Source organism: Danio rerio, chromosome 3 (assembly GCF_049306965.1).
Source record: "Danio rerio strain Tuebingen ecotype United States chromosome 3, GRCz12tu, whole genome shotgun sequence".
NCBI classification, from domain to species: domain Eukaryota; kingdom Metazoa; phylum Chordata; class Actinopteri; order Cypriniformes; family Danionidae; genus Danio; species Danio rerio.
The window spans coordinates 64,775,001-64,792,628 of NC_133178.1; the positions used below are offsets into that span (position 1 = coordinate 64,775,001).

The 17,628-nt window shown below is 38.0% G+C and overlaps 1 protein-coding gene and 1 long non-coding RNA gene across 8 annotated transcripts in view; one reads left to right on the top strand and one right to left on the bottom strand.

Annotated features, from left to right (window-relative positions):
• The window catches only part of cdr2l (cerebellar degeneration-related protein 2-like), a 30,497-nt gene that overhangs the window by 8,509 nt on the left and 4,360 nt on the right, over nt 1-17,628 (bottom strand). For all 7 annotated transcript variants that reach the window (XM_073936944.1, XM_073936952.1, XM_073936933.1 and 4 more), the window contains one exon: nt 1,810-1,922. In XM_073936944.1, the coding sequence (XP_073793045.1) occupies nt 1,810-1,922 (113 nt within the window). The remainder of the gene's footprint in view (nt 1-1,809; nt 1,923-17,628) is intronic.
• Nucleotides 2,043-6,285, top strand: LOC141381337 (uncharacterized). Its single transcript, XR_012401334.1, has 3 exons — nt 2,043-3,880; nt 4,018-5,462; nt 5,503-6,285. It is a non-coding gene; the product is annotated as an uncharacterized lncRNA (long non-coding RNA).

The window sequence follows — 17,628 nt, forward strand, 5'->3', positions numbered from 1 at the left end:
CTCAGACGTGCTGATCAGAATCTGTGTTAATCTGGAGTTTAGACTGAGGAAACACTTGATCATTCTTCATAGAACAGACATGATTATGGGTTAAAGCAAAAAGAGCTCATAACTTAAAAGAATAATAAAAAAACACAAGTATAATTCAGCTTAATTGTTTTATCTTCCAATAGTGCTGTCCTAGCACAGGATAGTTCAAGGTGTTTAACAGCAGATGGTGCTCTAGGCTAAATTTTAATAGCAGATGGTGCTCTAGGCTAGCTTTTAGCTCTAGGCTAGTTTTGAACAGCAGATGGCGCTAAAGGCTAGTTTTTAAATCAGCAGATAGCACTCTGGGCTAGTTTTTTAACTCAGCAGACGGCGCTTTGGGCTAGTTTTGAACAGCAGATGGTGCTCTAGGCTAGTTTTACCAGCAGATAGCGCTCTAGGCTAGTTTTAAACAGCAGATGGCGCTCTAGGCTAGTTTTAAACAGCAGACGGTGCTCTAGGCTAGTTTTGAACAGCAGATGGCGCTTTAGGCTAGTTTTGAACAGCAGATGGCGCTCTAGGCTAGTTTTGAACAGCAGATGGCGCTTTAGGCTAGTTTTACCAGCAGATGGTGCTCTGAGCTAGTTTTGAACAGCAGATGGCGCTCTAGCCTAGTTTTGAACAGCAGATGGCACTGTAGGCTAGTTTTGAACAGCAGACGGCACTCTAGCCTAGTTTTGAACAGCAGATGGCGCTCTAGGCAAGTGTTTGGATAGTTTTTATCAGCAGACGATGCTCTAGGCTAGTGTTTGGATAGTTTTTAATCAGCAGACGATGCTCTAGGCTAATGTTTGGACAGTTTTTAATCAGCAGACGATGCTCTAGGCTAGTGTTTGGACAGTTTTTAATCAACAGAGGGTGCTCTAGGCTAGTGTTTGGATAGTTTTTAATCAGCAGACGATGCTCTAGGCTAGTGTTTGGATAGTTTTTAATCAGCAGACGATGCTCTAGGCTAGTGTTTGGATAGTTTTTAATCAACAGAGGGTGCTCTAGGCTAGTGTTTGGATAGTTTTTAATCAGCAGACGATGCTCTAGGCTAGTGTTTGGATAGTTTTTAATCAGCAGACGATGCTCTAGGCTAGTGTTTGGATAGTTTTTAATCAACAGAGGGTGCTCTAGGCTAGTGTTTGGATAGTTTTTAATCAGCAGACGATGCTCTAGGCTAGTGTTTGGATAGTTTTTAATCAGCAGACGATGCTCTAGGCTAGTGTTTGGATAGTTTTTAATCAACAGAGGGTGCTCTAGGCTAGTGTTTGGATAGTTTTTAATCAGCAGACGATGCTCTAGGCTAGTGTTTGGATAGTTTTTAATCAGCAGACGATGCTCTAGGCTAGTGTTTGGATAGTTTTTAATCAGCAGACGGTGCTCTAGGCTAGCTAAACAGAAAATGCCACTCCAGGCTAGTTTTTACAGAAAATGGTGCTCTAGGCTGGATTGTAACAGCAGATAGTGCTCTAGGTTAGCTCTAAACATGAATGAGGTCTAAAAAGTTTTGCTACATCTGAAAATCTCCAAGATCAGATTGTTTTCATAGTGTAAACACTTGTGTGGTTGAATGGATTTAATAGATGCAAGAGACCACCACCTCCTCTCCCTCCTACTGACTGAACACGTGAACCAGCTATTCATACATTACTTCATCGCTTCATATCCATAGCTGCCATCTACTCCCTTTTTTATAGGCTTGCTTTCCTGCTCCCTCCTAACAGAAGCGCTTCTTTAAACCCTTTTAAAACTCATGATTCATCTCCAGTCTAGAATTGAACACGTGCTGCTCTGTACCTCGATTTCCTGCACCTGCTCTTCATTGTTGATGTACATCTGCTGCAGCGAGTCCTCCAGCTCCTTATTGCGCTCCAGCAGGGTTTTGCCCAGCTCGGCTGCCAGGTGCAGATCTAGGACAAAAAGCAATACAGTATCAGAGTATTATTATCCTTATTATTTTGCATCATAATTGTTTCAGCATATGGGAAAGCAAGCCCTGGTTGCTATAGTTACCCACTGATTCCGAACACAATCAAAGAGAATCCACAAAAATGTTGGAGAGCAGTTTTAGACGCAGCAGACATAAGACTAGGAGCAATTCAAAGACAAGATAACAGAGATGCGTATAGATTGTTTTCAATTATTACTAGGTTTGGGCAGTTATAGAGATACTCCAATGTAAACACTGGTATGGATTCAGGGCTGTTCACAACCAGCATGATAACTAGAAATATAAATACAATGCATTTATGTGCATCCACACAGACGAACCATAACAGTCTGTTTATTTATTTCTAGTTTATACTTTTCATTCAGCCTTGTGACCAGCAGATGTCCTCAGTGTGCTACTAGCGCATCTGACCAATAAATAATTTTGGTACAAAGGTGTTAATCTAATCAAACCAATTTAGCAAATTGTGATGTAGTGTAAAACGACAAACAACTTTCCTCTGCATTCTCGTTAGAAGAAACAAAGATGCTAAAATGAGCACTGGATACCTGAGGAACTTCTATTTTGTCTTGCATAAAAAGTCCATGTGTTTTTATTATTATTTCCCGTGGTATAACTAATTGTTTTCTGGGGTCCGTTCTTCGTACCTCGCTTAAATGATCTAAGATTATTTGACAGATCCCGGATCTTTTAATCTTGATAACTGATCTCTCGCTAATTTGGTTCTTCAAACGAGTTCGCGAATCAGATTAGAATGTCTGGATGAACTGATCTGAGATCACTGCGTGTGTTGTGAAGGACAGATCTATCGATCCTCGAAATCATGATCGGCAATGCAACGATTGGCTGACGGCACAGCAGCGTAATGACATCATCTGATTAATATTCAATTATCCATGTGAGCAAAATTACATCAAATTAGCAGTAAACGGCTTGTTAAATATGACACGCAATAACCTTCCACATTTGTTGTGAGCTGCAGGCTTTACTCTTTCATGTGTCGAGTATTCATTATGTATTTCAATGTAAATCAATGTATTTAGTTCTACATTTAGAAAAGATTTTCTTTATTATAGTAGCCGTTTTTTAATCTGTGTAAAGAATAACTGGTTGTTTACAAAAGCATTTTCATATTGGTAAAGGCGTCTGCAACTTTTGTGAAGCATCAAATCACCGGCATATTAACAAAACATGTTTATGGCTGCATAAATGTATTATTGCTTAAAAAAAAAAAAGTCACATATTCTGCATTCCTATTATACACAATTTTTACTAAAGCGATCAAAAAAGTTCATATCAATAAGTTTTCTCTTTGCACCAGCAGGTGGCAGTCTTTGTACTTTCATTTCGAGGGTGCAGATTGCATACGTTTTATTAATATATAACTTATTTTTATAATAATTATAACTTTATATATATGGTTAAAAATATGTACCACTTTTCCAAGTGTATATAACTACTACTGTAAGAAAATATCAGAATTCGGTACATACTTTCTCTATTATCTTTGCTTGAACTGAGCCGATCTAATCCTGTTTATATGAATTGAACCTGCTCCCGATCAGGTTTGACCTAGCAGAACTGTTGCTATGACAACAACTCTCGGATCAGCTTTGAAGAACAAAGCGATCCTGGATTGTCCCAAATCGTCAATATCCAAATCCAGCTAACTGAGTAATCCACGTACGAAGAACGAACCCCTGGACACTGGACTTGCTGTTTTTGAATGTGCTTGAATATTGAGGATATTTTTTATTTGAGGCTGACTGATTAGTACAGGGCAAAAATTGCTCATTTTCAGCAGCAATAATCAGCAAATAACAAAGTATCATTCAAGTTCAGTGGCACTGTTTATGTTTGACTCTCCAATATGGCCGACTGATGATGTGTCATGAAAACACTCTACACACCATTGAGGTAGATTTTTCATGTTTTATTTTAACATCACAGAGAGAGAAAGCTCTGATAGATTACTGCTTAAATAAAACCCCAGGATTTTCACATGTGCAGTGTGCACTATTGATTCATGGCGCTCCTCTATTATTTTCTCGCAGCTCCATTTCATAAAAGCAGTGTGTGTTTCTCTGCTGCATCTGGAATTAGAGACTCGAGTGTTCAAGAACCTGAGAAAAGAGGCCAGAGAAAATCCTGCTGCTTAATTCCATCTGAAGGAGGTGATTTTGTTTCTTAATCCCTCATGTTTGCTGATGAACACGAGCCAGAGAGAAGACTGCCAAGACACGACTGAAGAAATAAAAGATGGAGGTGCTGGAAGTGAAGTGAGAGTCGTAAAGACCGAGGGTTTATTTTATAAACGCTGCGTATGCACAAAACAGAGCTGGAAATGTGCGTGTGCTACTCCACAACGAAAATGCTGTGATCTTTAACAAAAACTAACTTGATGAACATATTAAACCAAAATATTGACTCAATTGAACCACTTTAAATCACATATGAGCCAAAATGACAATTTATTCTGTTGTAGGTTTACTTTTAGGAAGGTTTCTATGCAAGTTTTATAAATCAGAGCCCAGAAGAAGGGTTTGACCTTCTGTAACTATTTATTCAGAACCAGGGTTTACCTGCATAGTGATGCTCATGCACTGGTTGTGTGTTTAATTACAGTTAATCTTTGCCTTTTTAAATAAGATGATGTTTTACTTGATTACAAAAATAATACAAAATGTTTGTTTTGAGTAGCAAGCAAATATTTCATGATCGAGATACCATTTTGAGCCAGGAAAAACCGTGAGAACCGAATAAAGAGAAGAAATAGGTCAAGAATGTCAGGCGGGAATCAGCCTAAAGTTGACGTCTGGAATTAACAGCATATAGACATGCATTTACAGAAAAATCGCAATGTTACAGGATTTATTTATTTTTCAAAAATTCCAATAGTCAATCCTGGTTTTAATGATAATAAAAAAGTGAAATTGTAATTCTAACCACCAGAATATTTTCTGTGGTTTACCTTGAAACCATGCATGAACCGTGCACCAGACAGACTCGGACAAAGTTACAGTTGCACTAGCAAATAATACCAGAGTATTCATGGTTTCCACTACATTCATTCCCTAAATTCCTAAATTCATCCCGCCACAGCTACATTACAGCATCTCATATAAAAAATTCATTCATTTTTTTTTAATAGCAGGTGATAATCGCACCAAAACATATTAAAAGGTAAGCGAATTATAACAGCACAAACTTTTCTGTAACCGTAGTAGTGCTGTGCGTTATTTGTTTAACCCTTAAAGATTACGTGCTGACTGACTGACGACAGGTGGCTGCTGTATGAGGCTAACAAACACGAAGTAGCTTTCAGTTATGATGAACAGATTTTTATAATTATACTTTATAAATAAAGGTCTATGGCTCTGCATATTATGACTTTATCTTGCTGGAGTTTATAGCCGCTTCACTTTATTTCAGGACGCACTACATAAACGCGCAGCAGCATGTATTTGAGAGCGCACAAGAAGATCTGCAATTGAGCAGGGTATATTTGAGGGCGCACAAGAAGATCTGCAATTGAGCAGGGTATATTTGAGGGCGCACAAGAAGATCTGCAATTGAGCAGGGTATATTTGAGGGCGCACAAGAAGATCTGCAATTGAGCAGGGTATATTTGAGGGCGCACAAGAAGTTTTGTGCACAAGCAGAGGAAATCGGCGCGCAAGCAAAGAGATTCACAGGCTCATATCAATGTAATGTAATGTGTATTTATATAGCGCATCTATTGTGTATTACATGAATGGGATCTTGACTTGTAATACTGCGCTCACGACATTTGTCATTGAAATGACGCTATGGGTAGTTGGTAGATCTCTGTAAAAAAGACCTGCCGCCACGGAACAAATCCTAGCGGAAACACTGAGTGTCTTTATTTTATATTTGTCCTCCAAACCACAAGCGTGACAAAGTTCAAAGGAACTGGATAATAATATTAGGTGGCTATATTTATGTAGGCTAGAAAATAATGATTTTTGTAATATATTAATCCTTTAATTCTTCTTCATTTGTAAAGATATTGCTGTACATCCTGTGTGTATTAAGCAATGTGTAAGCGAGGCGCACAACTAACGCGCTCTGCGCTGGACAATAGACCAGCTTTGATCTGGTCTGTTGAACAGTCTACTTAAGTTCCTCAAAATAGCAATGCATCCCCTTTTTTAGACCAGAACGCCTATGAGCGCACATATGAGCACAAATACATATGCTATTTAAACATCGTGGCGCAAAACGTCAAAACGACGCTTGCGCCAAGCTGAAACTAGCAAACAACAATTGCGTCACATTGCGCTGGGTGTATGATAGGGCCCATAGCGCGATGTTTGTTTGCGATGTTCAACTTTGATAAAATGTTTCCACATCAAATGACACACTTTGCTAACAGCTATGAAAAATTTTTAATGACGCCCCATTCACACGGGGCATCAGCGTCAACGCTTCCCATTCACGTTGAATGGGTGACGTCAGGCGTTGCCGAACTGCATTGTGGATCCGTTGGCGCCGCTTCAGAAGCGTTGCTCCCTGCAAAAGTTGGGACTCACGTCAGCGATTCAGATGCAAATACACCAGCTAGACAGTGGCCTACTGCTGACTGAATTTCATTGGCTGATGCTGCCATGACGATCACTTCAGCCCCAACTTCAGACACGCCTTCAGTCAAGCGTTGACGCTGAAGCCCCGTGTGAATGGGGCGTCACAGTGCTGTGTTTGTGGTGTTGAGGCATTATATGCTTCTATGCCAGCAATTATGTTTCCATCAGAAAGCATCTCCCATGTCTTGTATCCCCAGAACTCGGTGTGATTTGACACAAACACAGATCCCCAGTCAACTCAGATGGTGTTTTAATACCCAGCAGACACAGGGAACATGTTAGCACAGACGCCAGCAGGAAGTGACATTGTGGGAGTTGGTGAAGTATTAAGCTCGCCATCATTGACCCCCCATTACACTTCTATAAACGCAAAGATTTATCATGAGACTTTCCAGTGTCGGTGGCAGTGCACACATGCTATAGTGAGAGAGCACAGAGCAACACACGCATTAATCATATGAAGACGGTTTTTTATACATGCGTGTAGAAACTGATCCCATGAGCCACTGCAGGATGAAGCCAGATAACAAACCACAGCAGTGAGGAAGACGCAATCTTCAATTACAGGTTTTTAAGCTTTTATAAAGCTGCTGCACTAAAATCACATTACATTATTGTATTGATTACTACGATGGATGATTTTAGTCATATTGATTTTATAACTTACTATGACTATTGATTCCTACTCAAATTGTTTCAGTTTACATTTAGCAAGAAAGTGTCTAGTTCAAATGTGTAAAACCTGTGCAAGTGTCAGAGAGATGAAAGAGTATGTTTTCTACAGGTGGTTTGTCAAATCCACTCACCTGTGTGAGACAAACTTAGAATTGCATAATGTTCTGAGGGTGACGCGTGGTTTGGTGGGGGGCGGGGGGCAAGAAGGGGTCTTGGTTTTGCTCACAATGGTTCAGGGGATTGTGGAAGAGATAATATTTAGTTGTCGTTTGAATGATACTAGTGAATCCTCAGTCGGTGTGGGAATGGAAAGATCGTTCCACCAGTCAGGAACAGGGAATGAAAAGGTTCTGGATAGTGCCTCTCTGTGCTAGCTATAAGTTTAAATATTGATTGCGAATATTACATAAAATGGACTTGAAGTGTAAATGCTAGAATTAGTGTGCGATGAGTAGGGCTGCACAATATATTGTTTCAGCATGGGGAATGCATTCTGCGCATGTGCAATAGTCGCAATGCAGGATCTGCAATGTTGAGTCTGGATTACAGCTATTCAGAGCCACAGTTCAGAACACATGAAAATCTAGCATTTCGTCACAGAGTTATAAGGTTTTATCAGACATTTTTGTCAAAATTGAGTTATTGATATATTCTTTTTAAATGACAAATTATTTACATTATTGATTTTTTGTTATAAGTTGTTTACATTAAGACTTTTTATTTAAAAAACAAATTTTGCACACATACTGTTTGCTATATGGAATGCAAAAACTTTGAAGCTCAGTATCTCAAAATGATTCAGAACGCAGAGAGAACCTTATAATTCCAAAGGTGACGATTTGTAAATTTAATAAATATACATTTTGAGTTATTCATACAATGTAGTAGTCTATCCTGGATTTTTACATTCGATTATTCAGCTTCTATAGCTAAATACTGTTAATACTAAAATCGTAAAACATTGTTTATTTCACTTTTATCATTGCTCCATTGTATTTTTCTACACGTGTAACTTGCTTATTATATTTTATGCATGATTCTCTCCAGTACAGAATCATCCTGATGAATCTACCTTAATAAATGCTTTCCAAATAGAGCTATCCAATCTATGTGGTGAAATCGTGTTCATATCGCAATGTCAGATTTATTTAATATTGTGCAGCCCTAGCGTAGAGGATTCTTTAAAACAAAATTTTAAAACTAATAATAATAATATTTTATTTTATAAGAAATTCCACATTCAGTCTATCTTATGTACTTCAGCTACTACAGAAATAGACTTAATATTGCACTTAAGGATGCTTTGGCTTATACTGACTGACAAGTCTAATATTGGGCGCATACCTGTTCACTGAGATTATTACAACTAAAATTTATTATGTATTCTAATTTAGTTTAGCTTGTAGTTTTTTACTGTTTGGTTTGAGTGAGCTATAAAAATTTTTTCCACATAATATTACATTCTCCCCTGGTTTAAAGGATTAAGACAGTTTGTTCACTGGTGCATGTGCACGTGAATGGGTTTAAATGCAGAGCCCAAATTCTTAGGCAACATACTTAAGTTTCCTTCACAAACTAATCATTTAACACTAGTATAACAACAGTAAATACTCAAGTTAAACTTAATTTGGACAACTTGTGCTCTTAAAGTTCACCACCATTATGCTTATGGACAACTTAAATATATACACTTTTATATACTAAACAATTGGGTCAATTCGGGACCAAGTGGGATTTAAGTAGTGCACTTACAAGTAGTGTTGTTACAATACTGGAATTCGATACCAATCGGTACTGGAAATTTGAAAACGTCTATTTCCCGCTAAAATTTAAGCACTGTTGTGCGCACTCTTAAACCCCGTTGATTTGTGCTCAAAAGAAATGACTGTGATTGGCCGTGTAGGTCATCAGTTCCGCTGTTTACTGAGTGTAAACACAGATACAGGGACACTAAAGCGTTTTAAAATCACGTCGATCAGCTGGTTTGTCTATAATCTGACATACAAGCGATCCGCTGATGAATCACGGCTTTGACACGCTACAGTGACCCTGTCTCTGTGGTTACACTCAGTAAACAGCGAAACTGATGACTAGGCCCACACGGAATCTACGGGCGCAGAATTCCGCAGAATTACCGCAGATTTTTTGCCAAATATTAATTCTGTTTATTTACTTGAGTAAATGTGTAAATCTGAATTTATTAAGTTTTCATTCAGTAATTTATTACTTTTTATTTAATATATTAGGGTTTTAGTTATGATACTCCGCTGGATACTCCCAAAATAATTCCGCTGAAATCCGCAGATTTTTACCAAAATTCTCTTCAGAAATAGCAAAAAACGTCCGCAGATTCCGTTTGGCCCTGCTGATGACCTTCACGGCCAATCACAGTCATTTCTGTTGAGCACATGAACTCATTGGCAAATCAGTGGTGTTTAAGAACATGCTCAACCGCGCTCAAATGTTAGATGGTTTGAAAATTTCAGTACCGATAAGTATCAAATTCTAGTATCGTGACAACACTACTTACAAGTATCCTACAACGACATAAATGAAGAGGCATAGTACAGCTCACTCAGATCATTGTGCTAAATTAAAGATTAATTAATATTTTAATCCAGCCCTAATATTTATATAATTACAGCACAGTCTTTGCGATCTTAATAAATCGTGTCAAATTCCTAAACATTTATTTAATAATAAATAAATCCAAACAGTGCTAGCAAACGTTTAAGTGACATTTTTCATATAAAGCGCTTGGTAAGTGTTAATATTAGGCCTTTATTATTCATTCAAGGAAAATAACTTCTAATATTATCCCAAGCTCAGTTTACAATTATAATTTAAACTGGCAGATGTTAATACAGTAGTGAGCACAGCACATCTTCACTTCATTACTGTGATATTCATATTTGTCTCACGTCAGAACTGTGAAGTTACTCATAATACCAGCAGAAGCTAACATACAGCACAGTGAGGGACATTTTTAGCAGGAGCTTTGAAAACAAGGTCAGCTGTGATCTCTGAGGGCCTAGATCCCAATTAAGAATTTCCATTAATGAACTTCTTCAATGAGGATGTGCTCTTTTGAAAAGCTAACACGCTAACTTGCACGTAGCCAGGAAGGACTAAACACATGGACACATCACTCGCCCGAGGCTGTAGGGCACATATAGGTCTCGTGTGCACTGAACATTTCTGCATGTGTGGCTTCAAATCAAGACCGGACGTATGAACAAGCAAACCAAGAACAAGAGCAAAGCCATTTAAACTGAGAATAAGCCTACAATTCTAATGACAAAAGTTGGTTTGTGTTTTTCATGTTTGCTAAATCTGATATGGTTGAGTAATATCACAGAAGGAGGATTGCCATCAAAGCATAAAAACAGAAACAAAGAGAAAATAAGCTCTTATTTTTAAGTATCGTTAACATATAATCAGTACGAGTTACATGCCAGAGTTGAATGGCTACATAGAGGTTCGAATCCCGTAAAGGAGACTTATGATGCCCTTTTTATAAGATGTAAAAAGTGTCTCTGATAACCCTGGAGTGTGTATGTGAAGTTGTAGCTCAAAATATTCCACAAATAATTGTTTATAACTCTTTTAAACTGCCCCTTTTAGGCTTTGATCCTAATTGTGTCATTTTGGTGACTTGTCGCTTTAAATTCAAATGAGATTGTGCTCTTTTTCAAAAGAGGGCGGAGCTACTAATGCATAAACATCAGCATAGAGGCACATCAGCATGCGTTCTGAATGATTTTGAGATTTTTAGCTTAAGTTTTTGCATTCCATCGCACAGTATGTGTGTAAAATTTGTTTTTTAAAATAAAAAGTCTTAAAATGTAAACAACTTATAAAAAAACATCCCATAATGTAAATAAGTTGTCATTTAATAGAAAAATGTCAATAACTCAATTTTGCCAAAAAATAAAAATGTCACATTGAGAACCTTATAATTCTAAGGTGAGGAAATATCTTGTATCTTGAAGAATATCTACTAAAATATTATGTACTGTCATCATGGCAAAGATAAAAGAAATCAGTTATTAGAAATGAGATATTAAAACTATAGAAGTGCCTTTCAGTTAAAGCAATAGTATGCTAAAAAATAATGTTTAAATGTTATATTTCTAATGGTTAAATGACAAATGTTTGCAGGGCTAATCAGTTATTCCATTAAACAGCAGTTTTTTTAGTTATCCCATAGTTACCATCAATAAGGTCTAAAAATATGGATCATTTTGCCACTTACCACGACGTGTTTTTTTTTTTTTTAGGTCAGAGGAATTCATGTATATGTTGCGATGTCAGTTCGATGCGTGCATCGCAATAGGAAGCTATTCTTGTTGACATGAGTAAAAACATAGACTGAACTTGAGGCCGGGTGACCTGGTCCGATAAACTCACTGCAAAGACAGCGTGACCGTCTCTCACGGAACCGCTGATGGCGAGCGGGACCACAGTATAAACTTGCACATCTTCCTCGCACACTCTAACCGAAAGCGGGAGACACGTCTCTATAGCAACCCCTCGCGACACAACCTCTTCAATGCGGCGCCTTGCGGTATTTGCAAACAAGATACATGGATCATATTTATTATCACTTGGCAGTAACGAAGGAACGCCACCAAATGTAGCGAAGTAACAGTAATGATTTGTCTCGAATAATTTACTTGAGTAAAAGTACAAATATTTAAATGTGATCAAAAAGTACTCGTTACCTAATAATTTTACTCAAATAAATGTAACGAAGTAAATGTAACTCGATACTACCCACCTCTGAGCACTATAAAGAGTTACAGCACAACTAGTATATTCTATGTAGCACTTTATAGACATCGATTTATATTTTTACTTATAACCGCATTACGTTAGCACCCCTACCCAATCAGACCGCTACAACTGGTAGAATGAACCATAACAGCTCTCCCTATAGACCTTTTTCATGGCTGCTGCATGGTGGGCGCCATAGCGACCAGCGTCTTCGGTAGAATGCTAAAAACTTCCGTTTACAGTGTGTACAACTGGTAATTTGCGCTTCGAAAATGTGGTTCAAGCGTGTCAGAAATACGATAAAAACGTTCTCCTAGTTCACGTGTCTTCCGTCAGAAATGCAGTGTTGTGTGTGCGCGTTCCTGGCCTGTCAGCTGTAAGCTCTGTGGCTCTTTAACACACACAGAGAGAGAGAGAGAGAGAGCGCGAGCAAACCAGAGTACTGGCATGAAACTTGACAGGTATGAAAGTCGTGCAATTTACAAAAATGAGCAATAAAAGTCTGTTATTGATCCTCTGCTGGCTGATTTGCTGTTCATTCTAATCGCGAGCCGTTTGTGTTTTATTTCGTGTGTTGTTTTTACCACGGTTTGTGTTTTTCTGTCATTTCGAAATGACACTAGCCTATATTTTCACTTTGAAAATTTTATTTGAAATAAAGAGAAAATGTTGACTTTAGCGATGACGAGGCTTCATTTAAACTGCTGAAGATGCCGTCTGACAACGAGGGGAAAACGCCTCACAGCAGCTGTTTTCCATCCCATTAAATCGCATTTCTTTTTTTTTTTTCTTTTTTTTTTATTAGAATATGCAAAAATCATACAAATGCAAGAAAACGTCAACAAATAACAAATACAAAGCAACGAAACAAAAACAACAACAATATAGTCATGTACTGGTATGTGCGTGAGTGTGTGCGTGTGAGTGTGTGTATGCATGTAAAGGTAACTTGGTGGACAGGTCAGAGTACATACATAAGGAACAATAACAGTCAATAAATGAAGCAAGTGTCACATATATAGATAAAACATATAGAAAGAAACCAGTCAGAGGTAGGGAGTAACAACAATGCTTATTAATGTATGATAGTAAAAATGAGAGTAAAAAGAAAGAAAGGACAACAGTAATAAATGACAACAATAATAATAATAAATCACAAGTGCAACACAAACTACTACTACAAAAAGTTACTTATATTACAACTACTACTGCTTCTACTACAGCCACAACCACGACTACTACTACTACAATGTCTACTAATACTGATACTACTACAACGACTACCTCTACTGATACTACTATAGCGTTTGCTACAACTAATACAACAACGTCTACTGCTACTACTACTACTACTGCTACTACCACCACCAAGATGGCATTTCTTTAAATGATCAGTCCAGGAGATGCTGCTGATGGACAACAGTATTAGTTCAAAGAGGATAAAAGCAGGTAAAATAGAGTAAAACTATCGTTTCAAAGCTGTCCAAATGTGACTGTTTACACGCATCAGCTGCCGACCGGAAGTTCTTCGCATTCTCCTTGCGCATACATGCAAAGCATAATGGGTAATTTTGCATTCCAAGAAAAAGGTCTATAGTAAAGGTCATATAATTGTGTTATTTAAGCAATTGCAACTACACAATAGCCTTAAACCTCAGAACTAAACTCAAAATGTCCTTATAGTAACTCATATTTTGCGTATACTGTACTTAATCTGCTACGAAAGCTGATTATTTCCATTTATAGTGTGCTTTGTGTTGTTTGATTGTCTAAATGATGCCGTATATTCTGACCATCTGCATACGGTCCCCTTCAGAGGAGACGGTGGTGTCTGGGTCTTAATAAGATCATCCGGCTAAGCCAAATATTGAATTGTGCCGACTGCAGATCTCGTTTTTATGCCGCAGAGCAGTGGATCCAGGATAAAGCTGTTTGCTGTGGGGTCAGCAGGGTAAATCACTCTTCGGGGTAAAGTGATATAAAGCTGTCCAGCCCTCGAGTAAACATAATCAGACACATCGCCAGCCCACTTCAAAAGCATCACCATGTTATTCGTCAAACGCCACTCGCTGAGCACGGGTGATATTTCACTCTTCCCCGATCTGAGCGAGCTCTTCCTAAAACGCCATTTCCTCTCATAATGGATCGCTTTGACTATGGAGGGAGTCTGAAATGGATCAATAAGGAGTCTCGGAGAGAGATCGTGTGTTAGGCCTCCATTAGGACATTAGCACGAGCGCATGAACAATACTTGGCTAATTTGATTGTGAACAAATAGGCTTGTTATCAGAGGCCCTCCTGTAGCTGGCGGTGCATTTGTGAACCATTACTTACATGCAAACAAAGCATACTGCAGTAGTGGTGCAGGGAACTAAAAGCAGCTGATAAGAAGAGCTTATCATCAACACAGGCTCATTGGAAATACGTGCTTCAGCCTACATTATTGTGAAACCGCAAAAAAAATGTACTTAAACATAAGTTTGACAGCAGTTACTAGGTGAAATTAACACTAGGGGGCAGTATGAGGACCACAAATTGTTCTTTTTCACACTAATGATATTTACCGGGACATATTATTGGCAAATAAAATATTATTTTAATGCAGATCTTTGTACTACATCAAATAAAAACCACAAAACAACTAGACGCTCTCTATCCATCTCCATATAAACAACTTTCGTAAAAAACTAGGCCAGTGCCTTGTAGTATGCTGTACTCATACTAGATGAGGTACACGCAGATAAATCATGCTAAATTGACGCGTAAACATTTACTCGCTTCATTCGCGCATCAAATTCACTGAGCAATAGACGCGGGTTGCATCATGGGCGGGGCTTCTGTCTGCCCGTTGACTGTAGCTTTGTTGCTAAATGGCTAACATGGATTTTATTGAGAGAGTAGCTGTGCTTTAGAAAGGCTGATAAACAGCAACAATTCGTTTGGAGCCCTGTCTGAGTCCACTAGATCCATTCAGAGGTGCACCCAGCCCTGTGGGATCCTCCAGAATCTGTACCTGGATGATGGAAGCTTTCAGTGGTGCTTTTCAGACTGGGCCAAACCTAGTTTGATTAGCTGTTGTCCTGTGTCGGTAAGAGGATTTTCCCCCGGGACACCAATAACAGGTGCTACGTCTCTTTGACGAAAATTACGTGGCTCCCCAGCCAATAATACTTTACAGTTTACAAAAATTATAACCGTCACTAGAAATCAGTTTCCTGCTGAAATTAAAACTCATTTTTTATCTTCATTTTTTTACAACTCAGTTTACAATCAAAAGATGTTTCAACCAATGCACATGTGTGACGATGTGGATGTACTTGAATTGTGACACCAATAAAGTGCAAACAACTTACTTTTCTATGGTAACCTCAAAGGCGTAAATTCAAACAATCTTCATGAGTGGTGATGGTGAAAAGAAAAATCTATCGTCCTTTCTTCACATGCTCAACATGTGATGCTTCATACTTGTTTATTTTTGAGTTGTGCTGTTATTTTTGACATATAGGGATGCTCTGATCGATTAGCATCGGCCGATAATCACATTAAATGACTCGATCGGCTGATCTGGCCGATATCATGAACCAATCACAAATGTTTGTTTGTGCATTTACAAGCGGAGCAAGATGCATGTGTGCACCTGGGTTACACATACAGCAGCTACTGCATGCATTTAGGCCTTTTACATAAAAAACTGAGTTCTGTTTTGGACAATGTTCAAGTTCTCTAAATCCTGGTTGGAAATATTAGATGAATTAAAAAAAATAAATAAATAAATTATATTTTGTTAACATGAATATTTAATATTATATCTTAATAATTATATCGTAATTTACTTATTGCAATAAACAGTAGTTTATAGGCCAAATTTCTTTTAGTTAGTAATGGATTTATAGGTGTGCATTTTATCTTCTTATGCATCAAATATGTGCTGCAAACTTTTTCTTGATTGAGACATGAATTCTTCTTCCATCATTTGCAATTTCCAAATGGCATTGTTAGTACATTTTTTTCTGTTTTATCAATAATGTTCAGCTGTTTTATCTATTATGTACTGCTTCTGACCATGACAAGTCCACAGTAAATGGGTAAAAGAGACATGCTTAAGGCATTGTATGCAGCATCCATCATTTATCCTCTTCAGTGCTTAATTTATGAATTGCGAGGTCCCAGAATAGATCGGGGTAACGGATCCGGCATGTTACCCGAGGATGGAGAGGTGTCGCACACGAAAGTGGATGGCGGAGGGGTGTAGCGGATGAAAGTGAAGACGGTTGGGGAGTCGTGGAAGAAAATGAAAGTGAACAGCGGACGGAAGAGGAGGACGGTTGAGGAGGGGGATCGGTAAAATAAGGATCAAATTTCAGAGATTCCGGATCTGGCGTGTTCCAGCACAAATTAAGCCCTGATTCTCGTAGGTAAGAAGAGATCTCCATTTAAGTGTCATACTTAGGGGGAAAATGTGTTTTATGCATTATGAAGCATCAGAATCGGTACTCGGTATCACCCCATCAATGTGACAAGGAATCAGTACTCCGTATCTGCTGCAAAAATTCTGATCGAAAATGCATTTGCCAAAACAAAAAAATCAGAAATGGCTCTTTGTAACACTTAATTTTGATGGTCCATTTGAGTATTAGTAGACTCTCTGCGTAATATCTGTTGATTCTGCTCCTTCAACAGACATTTAACTGACTAGAAGAAACTTTGCAAGTACATGTCGACTCACACCAACCCTAACCTAGCAGTCTACTTATAATCTAATGAGATTTAGTTGGCATGTAGATGCAATGTCTGTTGAATTCAACAAACGGACCATCAAAATAAAGTGTGACCTGGCTCTTTACTCAAAAAAAGATTCCCAACCCCTGTTGTAGTGGATTGACATGTGAAATGTGCAACTAAATGTATCCAAGCTATTTACTTTGCATTTAACTAAAGTGTAGGTTGAGGCACATACTCAGGATGAACCTGGGCTGCCTATTACAGCAGGACACTAACATTTGAATATATGAATATAAATTTGAATATATGAATATAAATTTGAATATATGCAAAAGGTCGCAAATTTTAGACAATGAAAAAAAGCAAAAGTCACATTTAATCAAGTCATGATATGGATTACAGTCAGCATGTGAATTACAGCGATGTTTGACCTCCTGGTAAAGAAATACAAACTTGTCACAAGACTTTTTTTATTAATGATAAAAGAAACTACGAGAACTACATAGCTATAGAAAGAGTCACGCAGAGGTTATTATAGGTCAGCATTGGCTTGTTATCCTCACAAAACACTGAAAGCTGTACTAGGTTTGATTAACAAATGACATGTAGTTGAATTAAACCATTAACACATTTGGTTCATTGTCACATAAACTATCATTACTGAAAATAATAACTAAAAATACTAAAATCTGGTAACGCTTACGACAGATAAACTGTGTTTATAGTGATAAAGTGATGCAGAGAGTCGTTAATTGTGCATCATGGGCTCATTAGAAAACGTAAGAAGAAAAAAAAATAACATCCTTCCAGCCCTCAGATTTGCTCGATCACTGATTTACTTATTTATGCCTGAGGAAGGTCTGCAGACCAAAACACTGCAAATAATAA